The sequence below is a fragment of the Piliocolobus tephrosceles genome, chromosome 4 (genome assembly GCF_002776525.5).
Source record: "Piliocolobus tephrosceles isolate RC106 chromosome 4, ASM277652v3, whole genome shotgun sequence".
In the NCBI taxonomy this organism is placed as follows: Eukaryota; Metazoa; Chordata; class Mammalia; order Primates; family Cercopithecidae; genus Piliocolobus; species Piliocolobus tephrosceles.
In genome coordinates, this window is record NC_045437.1 from 144,572,691 (window position 1) to 144,600,042 (window position 27,352).

Genomic DNA, 27,352 nt, shown 5'->3' on the forward strand with positions numbered 1-27,352 from the left:
TAAAATAAACTAATGATAATAATAGCTAGTATTCATTGAAGGCTTACTTGTGCCAGGTACTATGCTAAGTATTTTGTGTCCATTATCTGACTTTAGCCTCAAAGCAACCTTATATAATACAGATATTACTAGCTCTATTTTATAAATAAAGAAACTGAAGCTTAGAACAATTATTTACTTAAATGCCTTAAAGCCAGTAGTTGCAAACTTGGGATATGAACTTGCTTCTATCTGTCTTGAAAGTCTGTTGTCATAACCATTCTACCATGTTGTCTTGTTTTAGAGTAGGGCAAAATGGTTAAAGGAAAAGTAGATTAAAAGAAAAGGATAAATATCTTTGGAGTCATCCTATGCACTGGTATTACAAAGATGAATAAGACATGATTCTTCCTTATTGTCTCGCAAGAGAGACAAGCACACAGTTTTTAAGTACAATAATAGAGATAAGGAGAATTCAGAGATATCATGTGACTTCTGGGTTTCTTTCTTTTTTTTTTTTTTTCCGAGACAGAGTCTTGCAGTGTCACCCAGGCTGGAGTGCAGTGGCACAATCTTGGCTCACTGCAACTTCTACTTCTCAGTTTCAAGCTATTCTTCTGCCCCAGCTTCCCGGCTAGCTGGGATTACAGGCGCCTGCCACCACGTCTGGCTAATTTTTTTGCATTTTTAGTAGAGACAGGGTTTCACTATGTTGGCCAGGCTGGTCTCGAGCTCCTGACCTTGTGATCCACCCGCCTCGGTCTCCCAAAATGCTGGGATTACAGTCGTGAGCACCACGCCCAGCCAAATTCTGGGTTTCTTGAAAAATAAACAATGTTTTCAGGGAGAGGAGAAAGTGTGGATAAGCCGTGGAAAGGATCTGATATTTATTTGAAGTACATTATCTAGTGGGCAGAGGTAGGAGATGAAACAGGTTGGGGCTAGATTAGGCCAAATTAAGAAGGACCTGGATTGGTATGAGAAAAGTTTTTTCTAATATCCAGTATTAGTTACTGTAAATGCAATAATTAAAACCTGGCTGTGGCCAGGCACTGTGGCTCATGCGTGTAAACCAGGCACTTTGAAAGGCTGAGGTTGGGAGGATTACTTGAGCCCAGGAGTTTGAGACCAGTCTGGGCAACAAAGTGAGATTCCCATCTCTACAAAAATAAAGTAAAATAAAATAAAAAATTAGCTGGGTGAGGTGGCTTGCGCCTATAGTCCTAGTACTTCAGAGGCTGAGGTGAGAAGATCCTCTGAGCCTAGGAGTTCGAGGCTACAGTGAGCTGTGATCATACCACTTTATTCTAGCCTAGGTGACAGAGACAGGACTTGTTTCAAAAAAAAAACAAAAAAAAAACAAAAAAAAAAAACCCTAAAACTTGGCTACAACGTTAGTTAAGCTATTTTCATATTACATTTTGGGCTTTATAAGAATAAAGTGTCCATCAAGAAAGTTCTAAACAAGCATCACTTATTATGTCGTAAACAGGAGCCCTAAGCAGTGTCAGATGACAGTACTTAAGGATGGATAGACAATAGAGAGACTGCAGTAGTTTGTTTTAAGGAACACAAAGGTGGTGGTGTGTTGAGCAGTTTTAAATGTTTCGGGCATTGTTCTCATTTTACTGCTTAAACAAGCAGTATTTTAAATTTGTATATGCAGCAGTTTTTTATAGCTATGTATAAGTGCCTTTAAACTCCATAACCTTTTTTTTCCCCCTATTCAATAGTGAATTGAATGCAGGAATTATAAAAACAGATCAAAACTATGAAAAGATGATGTTTAAAGAAGCTTTGAAAACAGGGTTTTTTGAGTTTCAGGTAGGCTGTTGATTCTTTTGGTAGCTATAAAACATGTCAATGCGAACATTATGTATTTTCCCCCTTTTTTCTTCCTGCTATATAGCACAATTACTCGCCTAAGTGTAGACTGAAAATCCTGCCAGAAAAATTTTAAAGTCTTCAATAAATTGTGATTTTAAGTTATTTTCTTTGATATTTTTCTATTGTGTCCATTTAATTTAAATAATTCTGCTCCTAGTTAAGCTATGAGCATTCATATAAAGGAGATTAAATCTAAAATTCAGCTATACTTTCCAGGAAAACGTTTCAAAATTGATAAAAACGAAGGCAAAATTGTAATGAATTGCCATTAGTTTGAGAGCAGGTGTTTTCTGAGGTTTTCCACAAGGTGTCAGTATTTCCTCAAGTTTGGCATTTAAAGTGCTTAAAGTAAAAATGCAGCTTTACGCAATGAGCTATGTAAAATATCACATTGAGATTTATGTAACTTGGTTTTCAGAGATGTGGTTAAATAAGGATAAATGACTGAGCATAGCAATGTGTTGTATTTATAGACTTTTTTCATATTTAATATCCTATATGCTGCTAAGAGCAGTCACCCTTAATATACAGTTAAAGTTGTTCAACTTCTACGTCTCAGTTACAAACTGTCTCTAAAAAAATTCTTTTTTTTTGAGAATTATTAGTATAAAACTACCATGTACTTTGGACAAAGATAAATAGTTGCAGATTCTTAAAGTAAAACCTTTACAGTAATTTGTTATGGATTTTTAAAAGACTAGAAACTTAAAAATGTATTAAAACCAAGATACTGAAATTTTTGCCTTTATTTCTATTTTAAAGAAGGTGAGGGAAATGGTAAATAATTTCAAATTTTATAGGCCACAAAAGATAAGTACCGTGAATTGGCTGTGGAAGGGATGCACAGAGAACTTGTGTTCCGGTTTATTGAAGTTCAGACACTTCTCCTCGCTCCATTCTGTCCACATTTGTGTGAGCACATCTGGACGCTCCTGGGAAAGGTATCTTTATGCATTTAAAATGTTTTGAGTGGTTTTGACTTTGGCTTCATTAAATAAGTGTTGTGCTAATATTGTTACTTAAGAGAGAAAGTCTGAAAGTGAGTAATTCAAGAGTAATACTGGATTCAGCATCATAATTATGACAGGTTAAACCAGAGCTATCTCCTATTCAGATGGATATATGTGCCTTTATTTATATACACACAGTGTATACATATTTTTAAAAGGTGAAAATATTGAGAAAGATATAAACAATTGTTATGAGCTCCTTATAAGCAAAGATATAGGTGTACATTTGCATATGTATTCTTATTTTATATAAAACTTCTGGCATACATAGGACTTAATATTCAGGGATATTAGCATTCTTACTATGAACATAAATTCAGTTATTTCTCCTAGGCTTGCAGATAAATAGTTTGGCTGGTTTAATAACTCCTTTCCAACCATATTAGCTAGGCTTGCAGATAAATAGTTTGGCTGGTTTAATAACTCCTTTCCACCCATATTAGCTAGGCTCTTTTGTATTTTTTTTTTTTTTTTGAGATGGAGTCTCGCTCTGTCACCCAGGCTGGAGTGCAGTGGCCGGATCTCAGCTCACTGCAAGCTCCGCCTCCCGGGTTTACGCCATTCTCCTGCCTCAGCCTCCCTAGTAGCTGGGACTACAGGCGCCCGGCACCTCGCCCAGCTAGTTTTTTTGTATTTTTTAGTAGAGACAGGGTTTCACTGTTTTAGCCAGGATGGTCTCGATCTCCTGACCTCGTGATCGCCCGTCTCAGCCTCCCAAAGTGCTGGGATTACAGGCTTGAGCCACTGCGCCTGGCCTCTTTTGTATTTTTAAATGCATGAACAATACAGAAATGTGCTCATGATCTATATACCAAATAGCCATATTTGAAAACTGGATGTATTAACAGGATAAAAACTGAGTGTATGCGTAATTTATATAATAATGATTAAATTTAGGCAAATTAGCATTACATAATTTTCTTTGAAAGTGAGCATATGTGTGTGGGTATTAATATGCTTGTACAAATGGATGCTAATTAAGAATGTAGAGTCAGACTTCACAGCTTGAATTCTAGGGAACATTAGATCAGGGGCTGTGGAAGTGTGTTATGTGTAGTCAAGTTTGAACTCTGAGCACACAATTACAGATGGTATCCTTGGTATGAAACTGTAATCAAGAACCATAAAATAGTTGCATTGTCTAACCTCAATGAAATTTTTTTTTGTTTTTCTTTTTTTAAAAGCCTGACTCAATTATGAATGCTTCATGGCCTGTGGCAGGTCCTGTGGATGAAGTTTTAATACACTCCTCACAGTATCTCATGGAAGTAACACATGACCTTAGACTACGACTCAAGAACTATATGATGCCAGCTAAAGGGAAGGTAAAGTCTTTTTTTTTTTTTTTTAAAGATTATTCCTTAAAAGTTATTGATCAGATAACATTTAACAGTAATGGAAGTTAAAAAGATTTTCATTAATGGTGAAGACCATGGTGGTGTATATTGGGGGAGGGTTCTTCTCATTTTTGGTTTATGTAAAAGCTATTGAATGTTTTTCCTTTCTTTTACCGTGTAGAAGACTGACAAACAACCCCTACAGAAGCCCTCACATTGCACCATCTATGTGGCAAAGAACTATCCACCTTGGCAACATACCACCCTGTCTGTTCTACGTAAACACTTTGAGGTGATGCTCTCAGTAGACTTTTCCCCCGATGGTGTTGTATGCTCCCTATGTTGTTTTTGTTTTTAGGATGTTGACAATGTCTGGGAGAAGAAAGATAGGCAGCTTTGTGTCATTCCCTGTAGGCAGAGAGCATCCTTTTGTTATTCTTGGTGACTCTTAAATGGATGCTGAGGAAAAAGCTGCTGTTTTTCTCTCATTTTTGAAACATTTATACAAAAATACATTGGATCGGCCGGGCGCGGTGGCTCAAGCCTGTAATCAATCCCAGCACTTTGGGAGGCCAAGACGGGCGGATCACGAGGTCAGGAGATCGAGACCATCCTGGCTAACACGGTGAAACCCCATCTCTACTAAAAAATACAAAAAAACTAGCCGGGCATGTTGGTGGGCGCCTGTAGTCCTAGCTACTTGGGAGGCTGAGGCAGGAGAATGGTGCAAACCCGGGAGGCAGAGCTTGCAGTGAGCTGAGATCTGGCCACTGCACTCCAGCCTGGGCGACAGAGCGAGACTCTGTCTCAAAAAAAAAAAAATACATTGGATCTGGTTGAATGTAATCAAAAGAATTGGGGGTTTTCATATGTGTAGTTGAAATAATGAAACGAAAGGACAGAGTTTGCCTTTGGAATTTGTTACAACTTGAGCAGCGGGAGTCATTCATTAAATTCATTAAATTAATATTCATTCATTAAATTATTTCAAACCATAACCTCGTTTATTGTTTGGAAAAAAGTGAACTTTGTTCTTGAGTACTTTAAATGTTGTTTGGTTTGATAATTACCTATAGAAATGTAGAGCTTGAAGACATTTTTGGCTCTGCCAGGTAATGATAAATCCATTTAAAGGGAACTCAATAACTTAGATCTAAGTTTTCCTGAAAGAAAAAAACCTATTTTTCCTCTGCATTCAAAATGTAGAAACAAAGTATGTTTGTGGACTTTGACTTTTTTGCTTAGATTATTAAAACAGTTATTGCTAGATGCAGACCACTAAGGTGCACTTAAAAAAGAGAGACAAAATATGGATTGTGGTCAAAATGTAAAGAAGAAACATAAAGGAAAAATTCTTAGCTTTGATATTCTAGACTGTTATTGGAATTTTGCCTGAATACTTTTCAGAGTTAATTAAGAAATGCTAAGAAAAACTGCTTTTACATTTGTAAAATTTGATAGAGAAGAGCAAATGTTTTTGTATTCCTTCTGAGTCTATTTTATGGAAAACTACTTCCACCTTTGATTGTGTATGTTAGAAATAGAAGGTGGCCTTTAGAATCTGCTTGCAGATTTTGAATTAAGGTAAATAAAAGATAAAGGCTACTTTGGTTGGCAGAAAAGTGAAACTACCTCAGTGGATTATATATTCATACCAGCAATTTCAAGGAAACAGTGGAAGAACCCAAATATGATATGTAATGTCTTAGGCATTAAAAAATGCATCACCTCTGTTCTTTTTGAAGTTGTATTTTTACTTAGTATTCATTGACTGGATAATTGAAAACAGTGGTATCTTTTGGCATTAGCAGCTTTCTTTTAGATTTTTGTATGTTTTCATCCACAAGAATGAAAGGAATGTTCATTTATAATCACGAAGAGTGTTCTTATGTTGAATGTGGCACCTTTTTGGTGACATAAGGCAAAGGAGTGTTTCCCACCCTTTTTCTTTTTTATATGTTTCAGAGGAATACATTAACAAGTAGAATATTTTTTCCTATGTACTTTAGTAAAATTTGGAATAGAAAATAGATTTTTTGAAATTGTGTTATGTGTTCCTTTTCATTTAGATTCATTCCCAACCCTTCCTTTTACAATAAGGAGAAAATAAGTTGCCCAAAACTTTGAAAAGACCACTTGCTTTGTTTCTCACTCTGTTGAGGGGACCATTAATATTTGTAGAAAGAAATGAATTTATATTCATTTAAAGCACACTTGGATTATACTCATTAGTGATACATGATATAGATATTTATTTTCGAGTAGATAGAAATGATTCTGTTTTTAACAGGTCGATAGCTAGGGATTCTTTTTACAGTTGTAACAATTTCTTTCTAGTGTCCAAAAGCAGACATTATATAAACTTGTATAATAGTTGTGTAATTTTTTATTTTAATATGACTAATCAAATGCTTTTAGAAATTTGAAAACAAGTTTTTATGAGACCATTTAGTTTCTGAACAGGAGAAATATTCGACACAAATCACTTTTTTTCCCCCTCTGAACTAAAAAGTATGTGTTGTCAGTTTATAGAGAATAGGAGACTTCCTTCTGCATTGTTCATTCAGCTTTCACTTCTCCATGATGCTAGGGCTGGACACTTTTCTGCTGTTCTCTAAGGATCGATAGAGGCCACCATTCTATGCCTGGCAGACTATAGTCAAATCTACTATTCTGTCTTATTCTTGAGACTTTTTTTTCTACATTACTCTCCCTCCTTTCTTTTTTAGGCCAATAACGGAAAACTGCCTGACAACAAAGTCATTGCTAGTGAACTAGGCAGTATGCCAGAACTGAAGAAATACATGAAGAAAGTCATGCCATTTGTTGCCATGATTAAGGTAAGCTGTGGACCTTATGCAGCTGTGACCACATGAGTAATGGTTAGATAGGACAATAGAAGGATGGGGAAAAGCCTTGGACGTAGTCTCCTGCCAGAAATCTGCTAAAATAGCACTTTTCAATCAATGGCTGTGAGAAATGATCTATCAGGTTTTAGGTTTACTTGTGGAATTGCTGAGTATGTGAAAAACATATATTGTGGAAGAAAAATTGGTTTAGAATTGCTGCACTGAACTGTTCCCTTCATATTCTACCTTCCCTTCTTTCAAGTTTGGGAAAGAAACATACTCTTTTGGCTTACATTAGGCTTATAGAGGCCTGCATTTCCTAGACCCTATTCCTGGAACCAGGATTCAGTATTTGTATAGGTACAGCTTAACAGGATAAACATTGGTTATAGTGGTTAGACCAGGGTTTCTCAGCATAGCTCTATTGGTATTTTGGGCTAGATAGTTCTTGTGGGACACTTTAACGGCATCCCTGGCTTCTACTTATTAGAAGCCAGTAGAACGACCTTTCCCGCTAGTTATGACAATGAAAAATATCTCCAGACATTGCTAAATGTCCACTGGGGGCAGAATCACCTTCCACTTCTTGCCATTGAGAATTATTGGGTTAGACTCTTAGTTTTCTTCATATACATAGCTGATGTATTGTTGGATTTCTTGACAAAAAGAAGCCAAAAGAAGGCTTATATTGCTTAAGATCTCAGACTATGGGGCCAGAAAAATCTTGGTTGAAATTCTGTGTATCTGTCATTTCTTAGTTTTGAGACCTTGGTCAAATAACTTTAATTTTTTGGGCAACAGGATTTTTCATCCATAAAATGAGGATACTATAGAACCCAACTTTTTAGGAATGTTGTGTAGTATACCTAACACACCTAAGTAGCACCAGTCAAGAAGTAGGCTTGGTAAATGTTGTTTGAAAATGCAAATTAGTATCTTCCAGCCTACTAAGCATATCGTGGTTATTCTTTTACTGTCCTTTAATTCTTGTGTCTTCTTGGCTGCAGATGCCTGATGGAGACCAGACCTCTTAACTTCTCCAATGCTATAATAGATTGGTATTCTTGGGAAAGGTTTTTAATTCTCTTAGATCAAAGTCACTGTTTGATCCTCAGGGTATTTTAAGTTTCAGAAGCAATTTAGGATCCTGGGTTGACCTACACCAATCATGTTGTAATATAAGTGCTGGTATGTTCATAGTTCATTGGTTCCCCAGTGGCTAGTGTCATTGGTCATAACACCAAATCACTGTCAACATGTGGATCCAACAAAATATTCCATTGGTGTTTGCAGAGGCAATTAATTTTGATGACATGTTTTAAGAGAATCCAGGGAAACCTGTTCGAAAAGTAGTTACGTGTATATATATAGCGCGAGAGAGAGAGCGCGCGTGTGTGTGTATAAAATGATATTAGATTCAAAAGTTGGCTTCTTTAGGATCTCATTTAAAATTGAAGAACCATCATCAGACCATTTGAGTGGTGATATATTTTTAAAATTATGTTGGTGATTTGCCAGGCAAATTAGTGGTTTTGCAAACTTTGAAAGGGATTAATAAATCTGGGAATCAGAAAATGACTTTCTAGCACTTTTCATGGGAAAAAGAAATAGAACTTGCATAGTAAGCTAAAACAGTGAGTAGCAGGAATAATGTCAGGTCACTTTCATTAAGTTTAACGTGTTCTAGGTAGTTATATCTATGCATATGTTCTTGCATCTCTAGGATTCTATTTTGTGCAGCAAATATCGACTATCCAAGAAAATTAAGAATAAGAAATTATTTTTTACATGCCATGTTTGAGTACTCATGTAGTGTGAGTTTTTTTTCTTTAAACTTTGCAGAAGTATCTTTGGGGATTTTTTGTTTGGATATTATTAATTCACTATTCTCTGAAACAGCTGTAAGAAGGTGGTATCTCAGAAAATTAGAATTTTGTTTTTTTGGGTAACTTAAAGGGATATTTTCATAGATTTGGTTGATTCTCTGTCAAGTGAATTCTTTGGGCTTGCATATTAAGTCAGTCTAAATAAACAATCATAAAACCATATTTACTTTATAAATCTGAAAACTTTGTGCCTTCCCATCTTTTCAGTGCTGCCATAATCTTATAATACTTGAAATGATAATTATTTGGAGCTAGTAAATTTCATTAACAAGCAAATGTAGGTAAAGGAAATCATGAGTCCAAGGCCTTTCCTTTAACGCCTGAAATCTGAGATTTTATCAACTGAGAGAAGAATGATTACTTTGAAGAAAGTATGTTTTCCAACATGTTCTTACTGTAATTTTGTTTTTCCATACCATTTTGGCTATTAGGAAAATCTGGAGAAGATGGGGCCTCGTATACTGGATTTGCAATTAGAATTTGATGAAAAGGCTGTGCTTATGGAGAATATAGTCTACCTGACTAATTCCCTTGAGGTAAGAGGTCCAGGGATTGTAATAACTACTTAAATGTAGTTAAACCACAATCCAGCTCTTTTATTTTACAATAAACCTTTTTATAAACTTCATCTTCTGTGTTTAGTATCTTTGTTAAATATGTCAGTCAGAAATATTTTTGGAGAGAAGAAAAATGGGTGAGTATAAAAGTTGCAGGAAAAAAAATCTGTCATCCGGGCGGATCACGAGGTCAGGAGATAGAGACCATCCTGGCTAACACGGTGAAACCCCGTCTCTACTAAAAAATACAAAAAACTAGCCGGGCGAGGTGGCGGGCGCCTATAGTCCCAGCTACTCGGGAGGCTGAGGCAGGAGAATGGCGTGAACCTGGGAGGCGGAGCTTGCAGTGAGCTGAGGTCCGGCCACAGCACTCCAGCCCCGGTGACAGAGCGAGACTCCGTCTCAAAAAAAAAAAAAAAAAATCTGTCATCTTATTTTATCAATTCTTAATTTACATATAATCAATTATACATTAAAAAACTGTATGTCTGGATATTATACTGCAAATTTTTTTTTTTAAATTATACTTTAAGTTCTCGGGTACATGTGCACAACGTGCAGGTTTGTTACATATATATACATGTGACATGTTGGTGTGCTGCACCCATTAACTCGTCATTTACATTAGGTATATCTCCTAATGCTATCCCTCCCTGCTCCCCCTCCCCACAGTAGGCCCCGGTGTGTGATGTTCCCCTTCCTGTGTCCAAGTGATCTCATTGTTCAATTCCCACCTATGAGTGAGAACATGTGTTGTTTGCTTTTCTGTTCTCATGATAGTTTGCTGAGAATGGTGGTCTCCAGCTGCATCCATGTCCCTACAAAGGATACAAACTCATCCTTTTTTATGGCTGCATAGTATTCCATGGTGTATATGTGTCACATTTTCTTAATCCAGTCTGTCACTGATGGACATTTGGGTTGATCCCAAGTCTTTGATATTGTGAATAGTGCTGCAGTAAACATATGTGTGCATGTGTCTTTATAGCAGCAAATTATTTATACTTTGTTTATACTTTATACTGCAAATTATTTATACTTTATACTGCAAGTTATTTTTAAGAGACCTTATATTTAAATGCTTTCCAAGCCTCTTATGTTATGGAGTACTCTGAATTGATGCCTTTTTTTCCCCCTTCCCTTTTGATTTGCAGAATTGGATTAATTATAATGTCTGGTTCATGATATATTGTGATTGTTCCATATCTTGCCATGTTTTTTTCTCTCCCAATTTATAATAAAATGAACACTCATGAATCTACTACCCAATCCAAGCACTAGAACAGTACCAATAGCTTTTACATATCTGTGACTTTCTCCCCATCCAATCTTTGTGCCCCAGTCACAACTTTATATATAGATTGTAAATAAGCTGGTCTCAGACAACTTAGGCAAAAGGAAAAGTCATTTGCTCTAGAAAACTGTTAGAGCACTCAAAAAGTGGTCCTAGTAATAATGAAGACACTCAAGTAAAAAAGATACAGGTTTGGAGTTTAAGTAAAATTGTTTTGTGAAATATGGAGATGGAGGAAAGTTGTTTCTAATTAAGTATTTTATTTTAAATGAGTTAATGAAATTAATAAACATTAAATGACATCCATTTTATATATATCTAAATGTTCATATATATTCATGTAGCTCAAAAAACTTCTTGGATCTTTTCACTTGGACCATACGGACACACCTTATGTTTAGGGTCATCTTATATTCAGACATATGCACTGTGCTATATTTCTGAGCTTTTCTTCCATTTATTTATTTATTTATTTATTTTTGAGACGGAGTCTGGCTCTGTGGCCCAGGCTGGAGTGCTGTGGCCGGATCTCAGCTCACTGCAAGCTCCGCCTCCCGGGTTCACGCCATTCTCCTGCCTCAGCCTCCCAGTAGCTGGGACTACAGGCGCCGCTACCTCGCCCGGCTAGTTTTTTGTAGTTTTTAGTAGAGACGGGGTTTCACCGTGTTAGCCAGGATGGTCTCGATCTCCTGACCTCGTGATCCGCCCGTCTCGGCCTCCCAAAGTGCTGGGATTACAGGCTTGAGCCACCGCGCCCGGCCTCTTCCATTTATTTAAGTGGAAGCCTTTTATTCTCAAATTATAGATTTCTGAACTTCTATTTGTCTTAAGTGGAAGCCTCTTATGCTGATTTTCATTGGTTTCAAATATGGCGGATAGATGCCAGATTTCATTATAGAAAATGATAAACATGACTATAGAAATAACAATACTATGAGACATCTAAAATGAACGTTAAATAACTGATTACAGATTTCATTTAATATTTATATGGAAAATAATAAAATTGCACAGACCATTTCATGTTAACTGGAGAACCTAGTTTTGTTCTTGGTGAAATGAGGTGATGATTAATTTGAATCACATTAAGTGATACTAATAACTTCTATTTTTTCCCCTCTATTTAGCTAGAACACATAGAAGTCAAGTTTGCCTCCGAAGCAGAAGATAAAATCAGGGAAGACTGCTGTCCTGGGAAACCACTTAATGTTTTTAGAATAGAAGTAAGTTGAAGGAATCTCACTGAATCATTGCATTTTAAAACTAGAAGAGACCTGGAGATCATTACATCTAAATCCACATTTGAAAAATAGAACCAAGTAAGGTCCAGAGAAATTAAGTGGTTGGTTTGTTGTAGATCTCATTGTTTGTTAGAAATGGGGATGTACCTGAAATGCCCCAATTCCTTTGGTCAGTGCAATACTTACTTTTTCCTCACTTTACTATTACAGGAACTATCAGATGTTATTTGTGGGTTTTAAAAATAAAAAGTATGATTTTCAGTATCTGGTTTTTATTTAAGAATACTGGAAATGTAGAACCTTTTTAGACAGTTAAAAGGAGCTTTTAAAACTCAGATGAGTCTTGGTTTGATTGTTATTCAAGGCTGTTTTGTTTTTAGTATAAACTGGATTGATGCGTCATCTTAAGTTATGCTGGAATAGCTTTTTTAAACCCCTTAGTTTTGGGTCGTTATTGGTAAAGACAAAAAGATTTTGGAGATTCTGGGTTTTTGTTTTTTTTTTTGAGATGGAGTCTTGCTCTGTTGCCCAGGCTGGAGTGCAGTGGCGCAATCTTGGCTCACTGCAAGCTCCGCCTCCTGGGTTCACGCCATTCTCCTGCCTCAGCCTCCCGAGTAGCTGGGACTACAGGCGCCCACCACCACGCCTGGCTGATTTTTTTGTATTTTTAGTAGAGATGGGGTTTGACTGTGTTAGCCAGGATGATGCCGATCTCCTGACCTCGTGATCCACCCTCCTTGGCCACCCAAAGTGCTGGGATTACAGGCATGAGCCACGGCGCCTGGCCTTTTTTTTTTTTTAAGTTCTGGGATACATGTGCAGAACGTGCAGGTTTGTTACATAGGTATCCATGTGCCATGGTGGATTGCTGCACCCATCTACCTGTCATCTACATTAGGTATTTCTCTTAACGCTGTCCCTCCCCTTGCCCACCCCACCCCAACAGGCCCTGGTGTGTGATATTCTGCTCCCTATGTCCATGTGTTCTCATTGTTCAACTCCCACTTATGAGTGAGAACATGCAGTGTTTGGTTTTCTGTTCCTGTGTTAGTTTGTGGAGAATGATGGTTTCCAGCTTCATCCAAGTCCCTACAAAGGACATAACTCATCATTTTTTATGCCTGCATAGTATTGCGTGGTGTATATGTGCCACATTGTCTTTATCCAGTCTATCATTGATGAGCATTTGGGTTGGTTCCAAGTCTTTGCTATTGTGACCCATGCTGCAGTAGACATGTGTGTGCATGTGTCTTTATAGTAGAATGATTTATAATCCTTTGGGTATATACCCAGTAATGGGATTGCTGGGTCAGATGGTATTTCTGGATCTAGATCCTTGAGGAAGGAGATTCTGTGTTTTCAGTCTCAAAGAATCCATTCAGATTGGCGGCATTTGGCAAAGTCCAGGGGACTGCAATTGGGAGAGTCTATAAACTGCCCTCCTTGTCTTGATAAGCAGAGGACTTAGATATGTTCTGTTACTTTTGCCACATTTGAAAACCCAGCAAACAGAAAAGGCCTAGTTTGAAAGAAGAAGGAAATCATGATCATGGATACCTCCTGAATTCAGCGTCATGTAAGGAATACACTCATTGCATTAAGATGTGGTAGCTTTTAATAGTTCAGTCATTTGAGCCATGGAGATAGGTATATGAAACTGTTCCTTATACAAATATATTTATTTCAAGTCATTTTCAAGTATTCTATTAAGATACTATGTATTTAAGTCTTTCACAAGACTAATTTGACTTTTTTCCACTTAAAAATAATAAACAGGGTTTTGGACTATGTAGCTTCTATAAGTACAACATAGAATTATGTTTAATCCTGACCTTGCCACTTACTAGCTGTGTGACCTTGTGCTGATTTTTAATCTTTCTGGTTCTCAGCTTCTCATTTGTGAAAAAGGGTCAAAAGAACGACTTCAGGGATATAGAACTAATGTCGATAAAGTGCTTAGTACAATGCCTAATACATTGTAGAGATTCAGTGAATGATGGTGGTTGTGGAAGAGAAAATGTAGTTATTGTTAGTGTCCATCATCAGTGTTGATATATGTAGTCGTAGTCATCTTTACCTAGGTATTTGGTTATAAGCATGAGCTTGTACAGCTTTTCTTTTGTATTTGAGTATGCCTTAGTCATGATTTTAAAATACCACAATTAGATCCATCTTTCATTGGGCATTGAAAACGTAGCAGAGATTCCTCCTCTCTCAGCAGTATTCAAGTTAAACTATCATTTTCTTGTTGTTTTCCTAGCCTGGTGTGTCCGTTTCTCTAGTGAATCCCCAGCCATCTAATGGCCACTTCTCAACCAAAATTGAAATCAGGCAAGGAGATAACTGTGATTCCATAGTCAGGCGTTTAATGAAAATGAACCGAGGAATTAAAGGTAAGTTGTTCCCCAAAACTCCTATTTGTCAGTGGCTTGTAGATTTGGTGAGCTTTAAGTAGAAAGGAAAAAGGAAAGAAACAGGCTTGCTTATGGACAGCTGTGTATTATTATGGAAAAAATATTGGGTTCAGAATCAAGAAAACTATTCTTTTTGGGACTCTGTGGCTAGGTAGCTTAGTGACTTTGCCATGTCACTTAAGCTCAAAACTGATTTTTCGCTTACTAATGTGAGGACAATAGAGGGATTAGATATTTTTCCATCTTTCTTTCTAGCTCTAAAACTGTAATGAGTGATTTCTGTCTCAGAAATGTTCAGAATCAAGGAACACATACCCTTAATATTCTAAACTAACCTGTCCAGCAGGTCTGTTCCTTGAGAAGGAAGAGAAACAGAGTAAAAGTTATTGAGTGTCTTCCATGTGTTAACCATTTAGTCCTTTTACAATTCTATAATGTAGAGGGTGTTCTTATTATTTCCCTTTTACAGATGATGAAATGGAGGCTAAAAAGGCTAAGTAACTTGCAAAGTTTGTTTAGTAAGTGAACTCTAGAGCTGGAATTCCAACAGGTCTGTTTGCCTCCAAAGCTCATCTTCTTTCTTCTAAACAATGTGACTCCAGGTAAAATATGTCGTAATCTTAACTTACTATCAAGAATAAGTCTGCATCTTTTGTGATTAGATTCAATGTAATAATTTATGGCTTCTCTTTTCATCATCCAGCCAGGTCCTACAGCGAGCAGAGTGTGAAGGGACATAGTGTGTCTCTCTTATTTTTCTTCTGAGCTACACAACAAATTAATGTTGTGATTCTCTATTTTGTATTATCTGTCTTTTTTCTTTCTGATAGCAATCAAAAATTGATTGGCCACTTTCTATCACTACAAAAATTTTCTAAAAAGATTTATAAATCCCAAACAATAACCTAATTTATGAAACTGTATTAGGGTAGTAACATTAATTAAAATAGGAGACTTGAAATAGCTCTTTGGAATTAATTCTGTCATACATTTTGTGTTCTCTTGAAGTTGTTTCCCTTCTGTGGACACTTATTGAGACACTACTGTATGTAGTGTTTGTAGAGACAACTACAAACACTTTGTATGGGTATGTAGGGACTCCTTTGTATGTACTGGGGCTTTGGGGAGTCCACAGAGTTCTGTTCATTAGGAGCTGCATCTAGTAAAGTAGTAGGGAACATATACTATTGAAGTGTATGATAATGTAAGGAGAAATTGCTAAGTGTAGTAAGAAAGGTGCAGGTAAAATGTATAGCACAGAGGAACGTGAGATTATTTCCACTTGCAGGGATCAGGGATTAATTTATGGAGAAAGTATTGTTTGGATGGGGCCTTGAACGTTACACCCATGGAGGTAAGGGGAAAGGGTATACTAGGAGGGAAATACCAGTTTATTTTGTTTCCCTCTGTATGGAGCATCAGCAGCAACAGTATACTAGGGTTAGGGATGTTGTTTATAGACATGTTTTTTAAATTGTGGTAAATTATACCTAACATAACATTTACTATTTTAGTCATTTTTATGTGTACAGTTCAAGAGGCTTGAATACATTCACATTGTTGTGAAATCATCACCACCATCCATCTCTACAACTTTTTTTTTTTTTTAATTATACTTTAAGTTCTAGGGTACATGTGCACAATGTGCAGGTTTGTTACATATGTATACAGGTGCCATGTTGGTGTGTTGCACCCATCAACTCGTCATTTACATCAGGTATATCTCCCAGTGCCATCCCTCCCCCCATCCCCTCCCCACAATAGGCCCCGGTGTGTGATGTTCCCCTTCCCGTGTCCAAGTGATCTCATTGTTCAGTTCCCACCTATGAGTGAGAACATGCGGTGTTTGGTTCTTGCGATAGTTTGCTGAGAATGATGGTCTCCAGCTGCATCCATGTCCCTACAAAGGACACAAACTCATCCCTTTTTATGGCTGCATAGTATTCCATGGTGTATATGTGCCACATTTTCTTAATCCAGTCTGTCACTGATGGACATTTGGGTTGATTCCAAGTCTTTGATATTGTGAATAGTGCCGCAATAAACATATGTGTGCATGTGTCTTTATAGCAGCATGATTTATAATCCTTTGGGTATATACCCAGTAATGGGATGGCTGAGTCATATGGTATTTCTAGGTCTAGATCCTTGAGGAATCGCCATACTGTTTTCCACAATGGTTGAACTAGTTTACAATCTCACCAACAGTGTAAAAGTGTTCCTATTTCTCCACATCCTCTCCCGCACCTGTTGTTTCCTGACTTTTTAATGATTGCCATTCTAACTGGTGTGAGATGGTATCTCATTGTGGTTTTGATTTGCATTTCTCTGATGGCCAGTGATGATGAGCATTTTTTCACGTGTCTGTTGGCTGTATGCATGTCTTCTTTTGAGAAATGTCTGTTCATATCCTTTGCCCACTTTATCATCATCCCAAATTGAAACCTTGTACCCATTAAACAGTAACTCCCATTCTCCTTCCCTCCAGTCCCTGGTAATCACTGCTCTGCTTTCTTTTTTTCTTTTAAGTTTTCTTTTTGGCACATAAATATACATATTTATGAGTACAGTGTGAGGTTTGGTACATATTTACAATGTGTAATTATCAAATTAGGATAAGTAACATATCTGTCACCTCATTTATCATTTCTTTGTGGTGAGAACATTCAGCAGCTCCTCTTACAGCTATTTTGAAATGTACCATATATTATGAACTGTAGTCATCTACGGTGTAATGGAACAGTATAACTTTTTTTTTTTTTTTGAGACAGAGTCTTGCTCTGTTGCCCAGGCTGGACTGCAGTGGCGCGATCTCGGCTCACTACAAGCTCCCCCTCCCGGGTTCACGCCATTCTCCTGCCTCAGCCTCCCGAGTAGCTGGGACTACAGGCGCCCGCCCCATCACCTGGCTAGTTTTTTGTATTTTTTCAGTAGAGACGGGGTTTCACCGTGTTAGCCAGGATGGTCTCGATCTCCGGACCTCGTGATCCACCCCTCTCAGCCTCCCAAAGTGCTGGGATTACAGGCTTGAGCCACTGTGCCCGGCCTGAAACAGTATAACTTATTCCTCCCATTTAATTATAACTTTGTACCTGTTGACCAACCTCCTTTCAGTCCCCTCTCTTCCATCCTTCCCAGCCTCTGATAACCATAATTCTACTCTGTACTTCAATGAGATCAACTTTTTTAGATTCCACATGTGAGTGAGATCATGCGATATTTGTCATTCTGTGCCTGTCTTATTTCACTTAATATAATGTCTTCCAGCCTCATCCTTGTTGTCACAAGTGACAGGACTTCATTCTTTCTTATGTCTGCATAATATGTCATTGTATACCACATTTTCTCTTTTCATTCATCCGTTGATGGACCCTTAGGTTGATTGCATATCTTGGCTATTGTGAATAGTGCTGAAAGAAACATGGGAGTGCAGATATCTCTTCAGCATACTGATTTCATTTCTTCATTTCTTACTGGATATATGTCCAGTAGTGGGATTGCTCGATAATGTGGTAGTTCTATTTTTAATACTTTGAGGAACCCGTATATATGTTTTTTATAATGGCTCTACAAATTTATATTCACACCACACTGTTCTACTTCCTACTCTTATATATTTGACTGTTCTCAGTACCTCATATAATTGGAATCACACAATATTTTTCCTTTTGTATCTAGCTTATTTCACTTAGCAAAATATCTTCAGTTTTCATTTATTATGTCCTCTCAGTGAACTAGGTACCATAGAATGATACCTTCATCCTCAGAACTTACAGGCCACAAGAAGCAGAAAGAGCATGGTAGTGGCTTTTAAAGAAAATAGATATTTGTGTGGACCCACTTAGTAATATATTCAACTAAGAACCTAATCCACTGGATAGCATTATATTTATTTACTTGTTTTGAGATAAGAGTCTCCCTTTGTCACCCAGGCTGGAGTGCAGTGGCACAATATCAGCTCACTGCAACCTCCTCTCTCAGATTCAAGCAATTCTCATGCCTCAGCCTCCTGAGTAGCTGGGATTATAGGCATGAGCCACCACAACTGGCTAGTTTTTCTATTTTTAGTAGAGACAGGGCTTCCCCATGTTAGCCAGGCTAGTCTCGAGCTCCTGGCCTCAAGTGATCTGCCTGTCTCGGCCTCCCAAAGTGCTGGGATCACAGGCGTGAGACACTAGCTCTGCCTGGATAGGATTATTATGATGTTATAGCACATGAAAGGATGTATTTCTGTATTGAAAATTATATTATGTTAAATCTACCTCTGTTTCAAATGTACTCAAATATAGCACTGACTAGGTTCTGTAGAATTGTACTGAAATGTATTTCCTATTTCTTGTCTTTTCTCATTGAGCCTTTGGCATAATTCCTATCTCCTTTGTCTTACTAGCTGTGAAAAATATTATCTAAAGTGTCTAAAGTTTGATGTTAGTAGCTGCTGTAAATTTTAGAAAATAGAAACATTAGAGGGAGTTTGAAATTGCTATTCCTATAAGTATCTGCAGAAGAGATCTAACTTTGATACTTTACCAAAAGCCCTCAGGATGCCTTGATATCTAAAGGGCCTGAGTATATTGAGTATATGAGATGGAAGAGGAGTTAAATTCAGTAACATAGTTATTGGTCTGTTTGCTGCACTAGACAGCAAATTGTCCAATTAGTGCTAATTGTATTGAGGGTGATTATGATCTGGGTCTGGGAGGAACTGTACTAAAACTATCATTTCATTCCACAAAGGCCACTGAGTGAACTATTTGATGATAATAAATTTGAATCACTCACAACCCATGCTATATATGAACTAATAACTTGGAAGTGAAAGCCTTCATTTCTCATTGTCAGTCCCTAGGGACTTAGAGTCATTCTCATCTTTTCTCTAAGAGCCTTAAATCTTATGTAGTTGCAGACTTAGACTTCAACAGTTTCAATGGTAAGAGAAGTCTGGGATAAAAAATAGTTAAACCACTAAGAAAGCTCTACGAATCTGTGGACAGTAATGAACTACATGGTGAAACATCAAAGCAAATATGTTTTGTCATTTAGAAGCCTGATTGAGTATTAAGGTTTCTTTGAACTAGTTTGATTCAGAATTGCTTGGAATGATGAAGGAGGTCTGTTTTAGCGAGAATGTGTGTGTGTGTGTGTGTGAGAGAGAGAGAGGCAGAGGCAGATCTGCAGTAAAAGGCCTTGTGCATAAAATCTGGCAGAACTTGTCACTGCGTCTATAGCAAAATATTTGGTACCACTGAAGTTGAATTGCAATAGCTGTTAAAATGAATTGTATTCTTCCCCAAAATATGATTGTAGCTGTCATGAAGATTGCGCCTGCTCCCTTCCCATTTTAATTTTCAGGGCTTGTAGTGTGTCTGGGAATAGATTGTATGGTCCCTGCAGAAACTCTCCCAAGACTCTTATACAGGGTTTGCTTTTGTGGTAGTTGCAGGTAATTGTTCTATAAGCCCCTTCTCTAAACTTGCAATCCTTCGGTCTTTGTTTCCCAAAGAGAACAGAATGCATGGATAACTTGTATTCTTGGCATAGTCGCCAGCTGCATTAACGTCTTCTTTTATCTCTTATCCTTCTTATGCTAAGCTTTGTACTCTCAAGTCAACATGATGGAGTGTAGCTCAGGTGTGTTTCAGAAAGAGGTGGAAAGTAATTCAGAAAATATCTTCTATTTCTATGGATCAGGTTAATTATAACTAGCCATGCTACACTTAGAATGAGATATAAACCCAGAATCAGCATTTGTAGTCATTTCTGGCATTTTTCTGCCATATGAAATAAAACCATTTGATGTTGGGAAATCTCAGAATTGCTGAAATAAATATACCTCTTTTGGGCTCAGTTGTTGGCAGGATTGTTGAATTATAAAGTTGTTCAAGGGACAGGTTTTTTTTTTTTTTTGGCCGGGCACTATTTTATCAGCTTGCATAAGAGCAGATTAGGAAAATCTCAAGCAGGGTGGGTATTAGAGCTCATCCTAAAGCTTAAAATCCTGAAAGCTTAAATTTCTGTCCTTTCTCTGCCTTGTCCCCGCTCTCCTTGTCTCATCAACTTGTTAATACAAATACTTTCATCTTTTGAGCAAATGAGAAACTGGTAATGCCATTTCTTAGAGTAGTCATTATTTATCCAAAAGTATCTCCAAGAAAAGCTACAATTCTTGCAGGTTTCTTGTATTCCAGGGAGCTCGAGAAAGGGATAAGTTTTAGATTTTTCGATACTCTGTACAATGGTTAATTGAAGCATATAAAAATGATTTGAGAGACCAAATAGGATAATGCTAAAAAATACACACAATTCTTTCTCTCTTAGTTTATAATTCCAGGAGATGTCAGAATCTCCGACACTTTGATCTGGGTAAAAGCTGAAAGGGGATGAAGATTTACTACATTGTAGCTTTGCTCCTGAGATTTTTTTTTTTTTTTTTTTTTTTTGAGATAGAGTCTCACTTTGTTGCCTATGCTGGCGTGCAATGGTGCGATCTTGGCTCACTGCAACCTCTGCCTTCCAGATTCAAGCGATTCTCCTGTCTCAGCCTCCCGAGCAGCTGGGATTACAGGCGCCTGCCACCAGGCCCAGCTAATTTTTTGTGTTTTTAGTAGAGACAGCATTTCGCCATGTTGGTCAGGCTGGTCTTGAACTCCTGACCTTAAGTGATTCACCCGCCTCAGCCTTCCAAAGTGCTGGGATTACAGGTGTGAACCACCGTGCCTGGCATGGCTTTTATTTAATAATCTGAAGAAAATGTTTTTGTTTAGATATAACAACCAGTGTGTTTAAAAAGTGAGTTCTCAGACTGCTTCCAGGGTTTGAGTCAATGACTGTAATTAAATGCTTATATTGATAATTTATTTTGTTGTAGACCTTTCCAAAGTGAAACTGATGAGATTTGATGATCCACTGTTGGGGCCTCGACGAGTTCCTGTCCTGGGAAAAGAGCACACCGAGAAGACCCCCATTTCTGAGCATGCTGTTTTCAATGTGGACCTCATGAGCAAGAAAATTCATCTGACTGAGAATGGGATAAGGGTGGATATTGGCGATACAATAATCTATCTGGTTCATTAAACTCATGCACATTGGAGATTTATCCTGGTTTCTTAGGAATACTACTACTCTGATTGTGTCTACTCATTGGCTGTCAGAACCTTAGGCTGGACCTAAATAGATTGATTTCATTTCTAACCATCCAATTCTGCATGTAATCATAATTCTATCAAGTCATTTTTGATTACTGGACCTAATAAATTTTGTTTCCTTCTTTGGGTGTCTCAGAGAAATGGTTTTTGCCAAACTCTTTTTAAAAAAACAAATTGTTGCTGTTTCCTAGAAGTTTCTAGTTTTTAAGATGAACATGGAGGTGTCAATATGCTTCTTTTCTGAGGTGTACTTTATACTGTTTATGAAGGCTGAGGTGTACCTAACAGCTTTTTATAGTATATTCATTTATGGAATTAGCTATATTTTTTTTAAAAAAGAAAAATAGTAAGTTAGCTTTTTTTTTTTAATGAGAACTTTCGTGATGATTTAAAAGAACAAACGAGAATATTTTGCCTTGACTTCAATTACTAAGTATTTTGTATAAAGAACAAATAGGTCCTGCATTTTATAAGACTTTTTAAAGCTTTAATATATTCAACTAAGAACCAATAATGGCTTCTTCAAGGCTAATATCAGTAGTTTATAAGCAGTGTATTTCACCTACACTAAATTTGGGCATTTTAAAAGAAGATTCCCCCACCCCTGCCCCCGCCCCCGCCCCCCTGCCCCGAAATCTGCATTTACTAAATTTGTCTTGAGTCCAGTTGTATTTAAAGGTCATGCTGGTCGGGTGCAGTGGCTCATGCCTATAATCCCAGCACTTTGGGAGGCCGAGGTGGGCGGTCACCTGAGGCCAGGAGTTTGAAAGCAGCCTGACCAACATGGTGAAACCCCATCTCTACTAAAAATACAAAAATTAGCTTGGCATGGTGGCAGGCACCTGTACTTTGGAGGCTGAGGCAGGAGAATCGCTTGAACCTGAAAGACAGAGGTTGTAGTGAGCTGAGACCATGCCATTGCACTCCAGCCTAGGCAACAAGAGCGAAACTCTGTCTCAATCAATCAATCAATGAAATAGAGGTCATGCTGACTGTATTACAGATTTATATTTTTATTCTTGATGGAATGTTTTTTAATATTTGCTCCATCTGTCTTCATATGAGGAAAAAATGTAAGGCATTGACTAACAGGAGAAACATTTCTAATTTTGATGGGTTTAATATGGAGAAAGAACAATTTTGTTAACCCAAAGGAACCTGAATTCTAACTTTGAGGTTACGTAAGTAGAGTTTATTGAGCTTCCTTATTTTGCTCTCCACAATTAGAGACCACTAGGCCTAGTCGTATGCTTTATCACAGATTTATTAAAGCAAATCATAGGATGTTAGAACTGCAAATCCTTAGAAATCATTAAGTGCAAATAATCACTTATCTACTAGGGACAGGCAGTATAGCATAGTGGGGTAAGAACGCATGCTTTGAAATCAGACTAGCTAGGTTAGATTTCCAGTTCTTTTTGCTGCTAGGGTGCTCTTGGCCAATTACTCAGAGCTGCAGTTCTTCATCTATAAAATGGAACTAATACTGGTACCTTGTAGGCTTATTGTGAGATGTTTAGATGAACTGATCTAGGAAAATCATAACACAGTGCCTGCCAAGTAGTAAGTCTTTAGTGAATGTTACTGTTGAAGAAGTTGATGATAGATACCAAGGTATATTGGCTTCAGATTACTGTAGTCTGTAATCATGTCCTTTGTATTGGTTCCTTTGGGGCAACTGATTCTTTCTTTGCACTCCTCTAGATTCTTTTGCTGTCCTTTCTGATCTGCAAAGCCTTAATTATCTCTGAAATTAAGTAATTAGCTTTCTGTTGCCTAAACACAAACCTACTTATGTTTAACTTAGGAAAGCTAAACTATATGTGCTTACCAGAAAAAAAAAAAAAAAAGAGAGAGAGAAAGGAAAATAATACTGTGATTGTGTTTATTTTATGAGTCTATTAACCTGTACTGTTTTGGTTTTTCAGTCTCAATTTCTGTGTGTCTCTCTTAGAATAAACTTCTTGCCAGGCTGAATATGCTTCTCATGTGTAGAGACACAAATGTTTTGTATAAGGAGTCGTCTAAGCATAAGCCCATTACTTCATGTAGTACTCAGCAGAAGAAACAGCAGTTAGTTGAAATGCTGAAGGAAAAACAGGCTACACTGGGTTTATTCTATTATTAGCAATAATATAAGTGGGTGTATAATAATAATGTTATTATATCTAACTTAGTATGTTAGTGCCTTCCTAGAGGATTTTAACTCTTCTTAAGTTTTGAAATATAATGCACATACACAAGAAGTGAGCAAAAAATATATAATATACACACACAAAAAATGAACTCCCTTTCTCCCCCCACCTCCAAAAAAAGAATTTATTAATAAAGCAAACACTTGCACAGTCACCAGACAGTTGAAGAATGGCACAGTGCCAGCACCACGGAGGTCTGCCTTTTGCCTCATCTGGTCACTAGAGATAAGCTTTCTGGACCAGTATATGTCAGTTTTTATAAATGTTGCATTTGAGCTTGAAAAAAAAAAATGTATTTTGTAAATGCAAAGTTCTGTATGTGTCCATTAGGTCAGAGTTGTGGATTGAATTGTTCAAACCTATACCCTTACTGTTTTCTCTGTTTCTATTTTTGAGAGGTATACCAAAATCTCTCATGACCATGAATTTACTTATATCTTGTTATAATTCTGACGGTTTTTGTTTTATATATTTTGAGGCTGTTTTGTTAGGTACATATAAATTTAGATTGTATTCCTTCTGGTAAGTTGAACTTTTTCTAGGTAGAAAGTGTTTCTTTTTTTTTTTTTTTTTTTGAGATAGAGTCTCGCTCTGTCGCCCAGGCTGGAGTGCAATGGTCGGATCTCAGCTCACTGCAAGCTCTGCCTCCCGAGTTTATGCCATTCTCCTGCCTCAGCCTCCCGAGTAGGTGGCATTACAGGTGCACACCACCACGCCTGGCTAGTTTTTGTGTTTTTAGTAGAGACAGGGTTTCACCATTTTGACCAGGCTGGTCTCGAACTCCTGACCTCGTGATCCACCTGCCTTGGCCTCCCAAGGTGCTGGGATTATAGGCATGAGCCACCGCACCTGGCCATTTCTCTTTATTTTTAATCAATTTATTTTTTGCCTAAAGGCCACTTTGCCTAACAATGTAGTAATACCAGCTATCTTTTGGTTAATGTCCATGCAGACTATCTTTTCCATTCCTTTACTTTTAACCTTCAGTGGTTTTATTTCCTTTTAACACTTCATTTCCACAAATTTTAAGCCTACAGAAAAGTGGAAAGAATTGGCCAGTAAACATCCATGCACTTGTCACCTAGATTTACCAGTTGTTAATATTGTGTCACGTTTACTTTCTCTCTCTAAATATCTATTTTTAAAATAAACTTTAAATTTTGGAATAGTTTTGGACTTAGAAAAAAGTTGCATCTTTAATATGGGGAGATCCTGTACATCTTTTACCCGGTTCCTCCTGTTAACATCTTACCTACCCTTGGTTTAGTTGTTAAAACTAAGTAATTAACATGATTAACTAAATTGTATACTTTGTTTGGATTTCACCAGTTTTTCTACTAATGTTTTTTTTTTACTATTATGGGATCCTATCCAGGATAACACTTTGCATTTAGAATATACTTTTTAAAAATTCAGAACCATGTGACAGTAAGTTACAGACACTATGACACTTAATTTTCCCATAGGTTATCACGCAACTCCTAAGAACTTGGACATTCTCCTGTATAATCACAGTGTTGTTATTGTCCCCAAGAAATTTAACATGATACAATAATATCAGGTAATAAGCTTTTCTAATAAAACTTCTCCAATGTCTCATCAATAATGTGTTCTTTGAAAAACCCCCAGGATTCAATCAAAGATCAAGTATTACGTTTTGTGGTTATGTCTGTTAATCTCCTTTAAACTTGATCTTTCATGACAGTAACATCTTTGAAGACATCAAGCTGGTCGTTAGCATGATGCCTTACAATCTGGATTTGTGTATTTTCTCATGGTTATAACCAGATTTAAAATTCTTGGCAAGATTACTACATAGGTGATATTTCCCACTGCATCATGTCAGGATTAATATATTGTGAATTTCTTCCATTATTGGTGATGCTATGTTTGATTAGCATCATATTTCTGAGTTGCAAAGCTACTCTTCCTTTTTTGTAATTAAGTAGTCTGTGAGCTGATACTTTGAGATTTATGTGAATATCCTGCTGTTTTGATGTGAATGTTCATGTCTCCCCAGAATTTATATGTTGAAAGTTAATCTTCGCGGTGTTGGTATTAAGAGGTGGGGCCTGTAGGAGGTGATTAGGTCATGAGGGTTGCTTCCTCATGAATGGGATTAGTGTTCTTATAAAAGAGGTTAAGGGAGTCTTGTTGCCTTTATGCCATGTGAGGACACATAGAAGGCACCAACTATGAGGAATGGGCCCTCACCAGAAATTGAATCTGCTGGTGCCTTCCTCTTGGACTTCCTAGCCTCCAAAACTAGCATTACATTTCTGTTGTTTATAAATTACCCAATTTAAGGTATTTTGTTAGAGCAGCCTGAAGGGACTAAAACACTTGTTTATCAGCTAACTTTCACCAAGTGGCTACCACTTGGTGAAACCATACCACTTGGTGAAACCATACATTTAATGTAGAATTAAATGCTACATTCATGGATAAGCTCTCAGTTATTGCATTGATGGTTGTAACATGGTGAGTTCTTAAAAATGATAAAATTATTATTTCTTCTACATTTATTAGATACAATTCTTTTGTGGAGAAGATGTTTCCTTTTTGCTGCCAATATCTTTTCTTTTTCTTTCTTTTTTTTTTTTGAGACAGGGTCTGGCTCTGTCGCCCAGGCTGGAGTTCAGTGGTGCAATCTCAGCTCATTGCAACCTCTGCCTTGTAGGTTCAAGCCATCCTCCCGCCTCAGCCTTCTGAGTAGCTGGGTCCACAGGTGTGTGCCACCACTCCTGGCTAAGTTTTTTGCATTTTTCGTAGAGATGGGGTTTCACCATGTTGCCTAGGCTGATCTTGAACTGCCTGAGCCTCCCAAAGTGCTGGGATTATAGATGTGAACCACTGTGTCCAGCCCCAATATTTTTCTTTCATCATCATTCTTTTAAAATCACTGTGGACTGATGGATTTATTTTTTTCATGTATGCTATAATCTATTACCATCATTATTATTTGAATGCTCAAATTCTTCCAAGTTAACCAATGGAAGCCCCATTCAAACTGGCTTGAATACAGTATTCATCCTTTTATAACTCCACATTAATTTTGGGGCATTTCTTTGTATAATGGCATAAGAAGTTTCCAATTTGCCTTGTGTTTTCTGTTTCAGAACTAGAAATCAGTCTTTTCCCCAAAGAGCCTTGCTTCGTTTTAATGCAGAGTGTTATTAAGAAACCAAGATCCAGGCGCTACTAAGGACCTTGTTTTTTAGGCCCTTCCAATAGACAGAGCTAAGAAATGCATACAGTAGTGTTTTTTAAATCACAATTTTATCTAATACCACTGAATTCTCTCTCATCTTTTCACCTTTACAATTATATTTCCCTTCTCACACAGTAAGAACTCTGGTTCTCAAGAACCTCAATATATTTACTCATTTAGTCTATTAAAAATTTCAGAATTGCCAATCCAATTCTGTTAGCAATAAATAAGTAGAGTACAGTATTTGGTTTTGTTTTGCAAGTCTTTGTGTCCTTAGAACATATCTCTCTAAGGGATATAGTCAGAGCACGATTTAAATATATATATATATATATATATATATATAT

At 37.2% G+C, this 27,352-nt stretch overlaps 1 protein-coding gene across 1 annotated transcript in view; it reads left to right on the plus strand.

Annotated features, from left to right (window-relative positions):
- The window catches only part of LARS1 (leucyl-tRNA synthetase 1), a 70,354-nt gene extending 48,630 nt beyond the window's left edge, over window positions 1-21,724 (plus strand). The window contains exons 23-31 of the mRNA XM_023226930.1: window positions 1,713-1,803; window positions 2,667-2,807; window positions 4,061-4,201; window positions 4,395-4,505; window positions 6,943-7,053; window positions 9,380-9,484; window positions 11,927-12,022; window positions 14,301-14,433; window positions 21,323-21,724. Coding sequence (XP_023082698.1) covers window positions 1,713-1,803; window positions 2,667-2,807; window positions 4,061-4,201; window positions 4,395-4,505; window positions 6,943-7,053; window positions 9,380-9,484; window positions 11,927-12,022; window positions 14,301-14,433; window positions 21,323-21,528 — 1,135 coding nt within the window. The 3' untranslated portion in view covers window positions 21,529-21,724. The remainder of the gene's footprint in view (window positions 1-1,712; window positions 1,804-2,666; window positions 2,808-4,060; window positions 4,202-4,394; window positions 4,506-6,942; window positions 7,054-9,379; window positions 9,485-11,926; window positions 12,023-14,300; window positions 14,434-21,322) is intronic.
- Window positions 21,725-27,352: the final 5,628 nt, after the last annotated feature.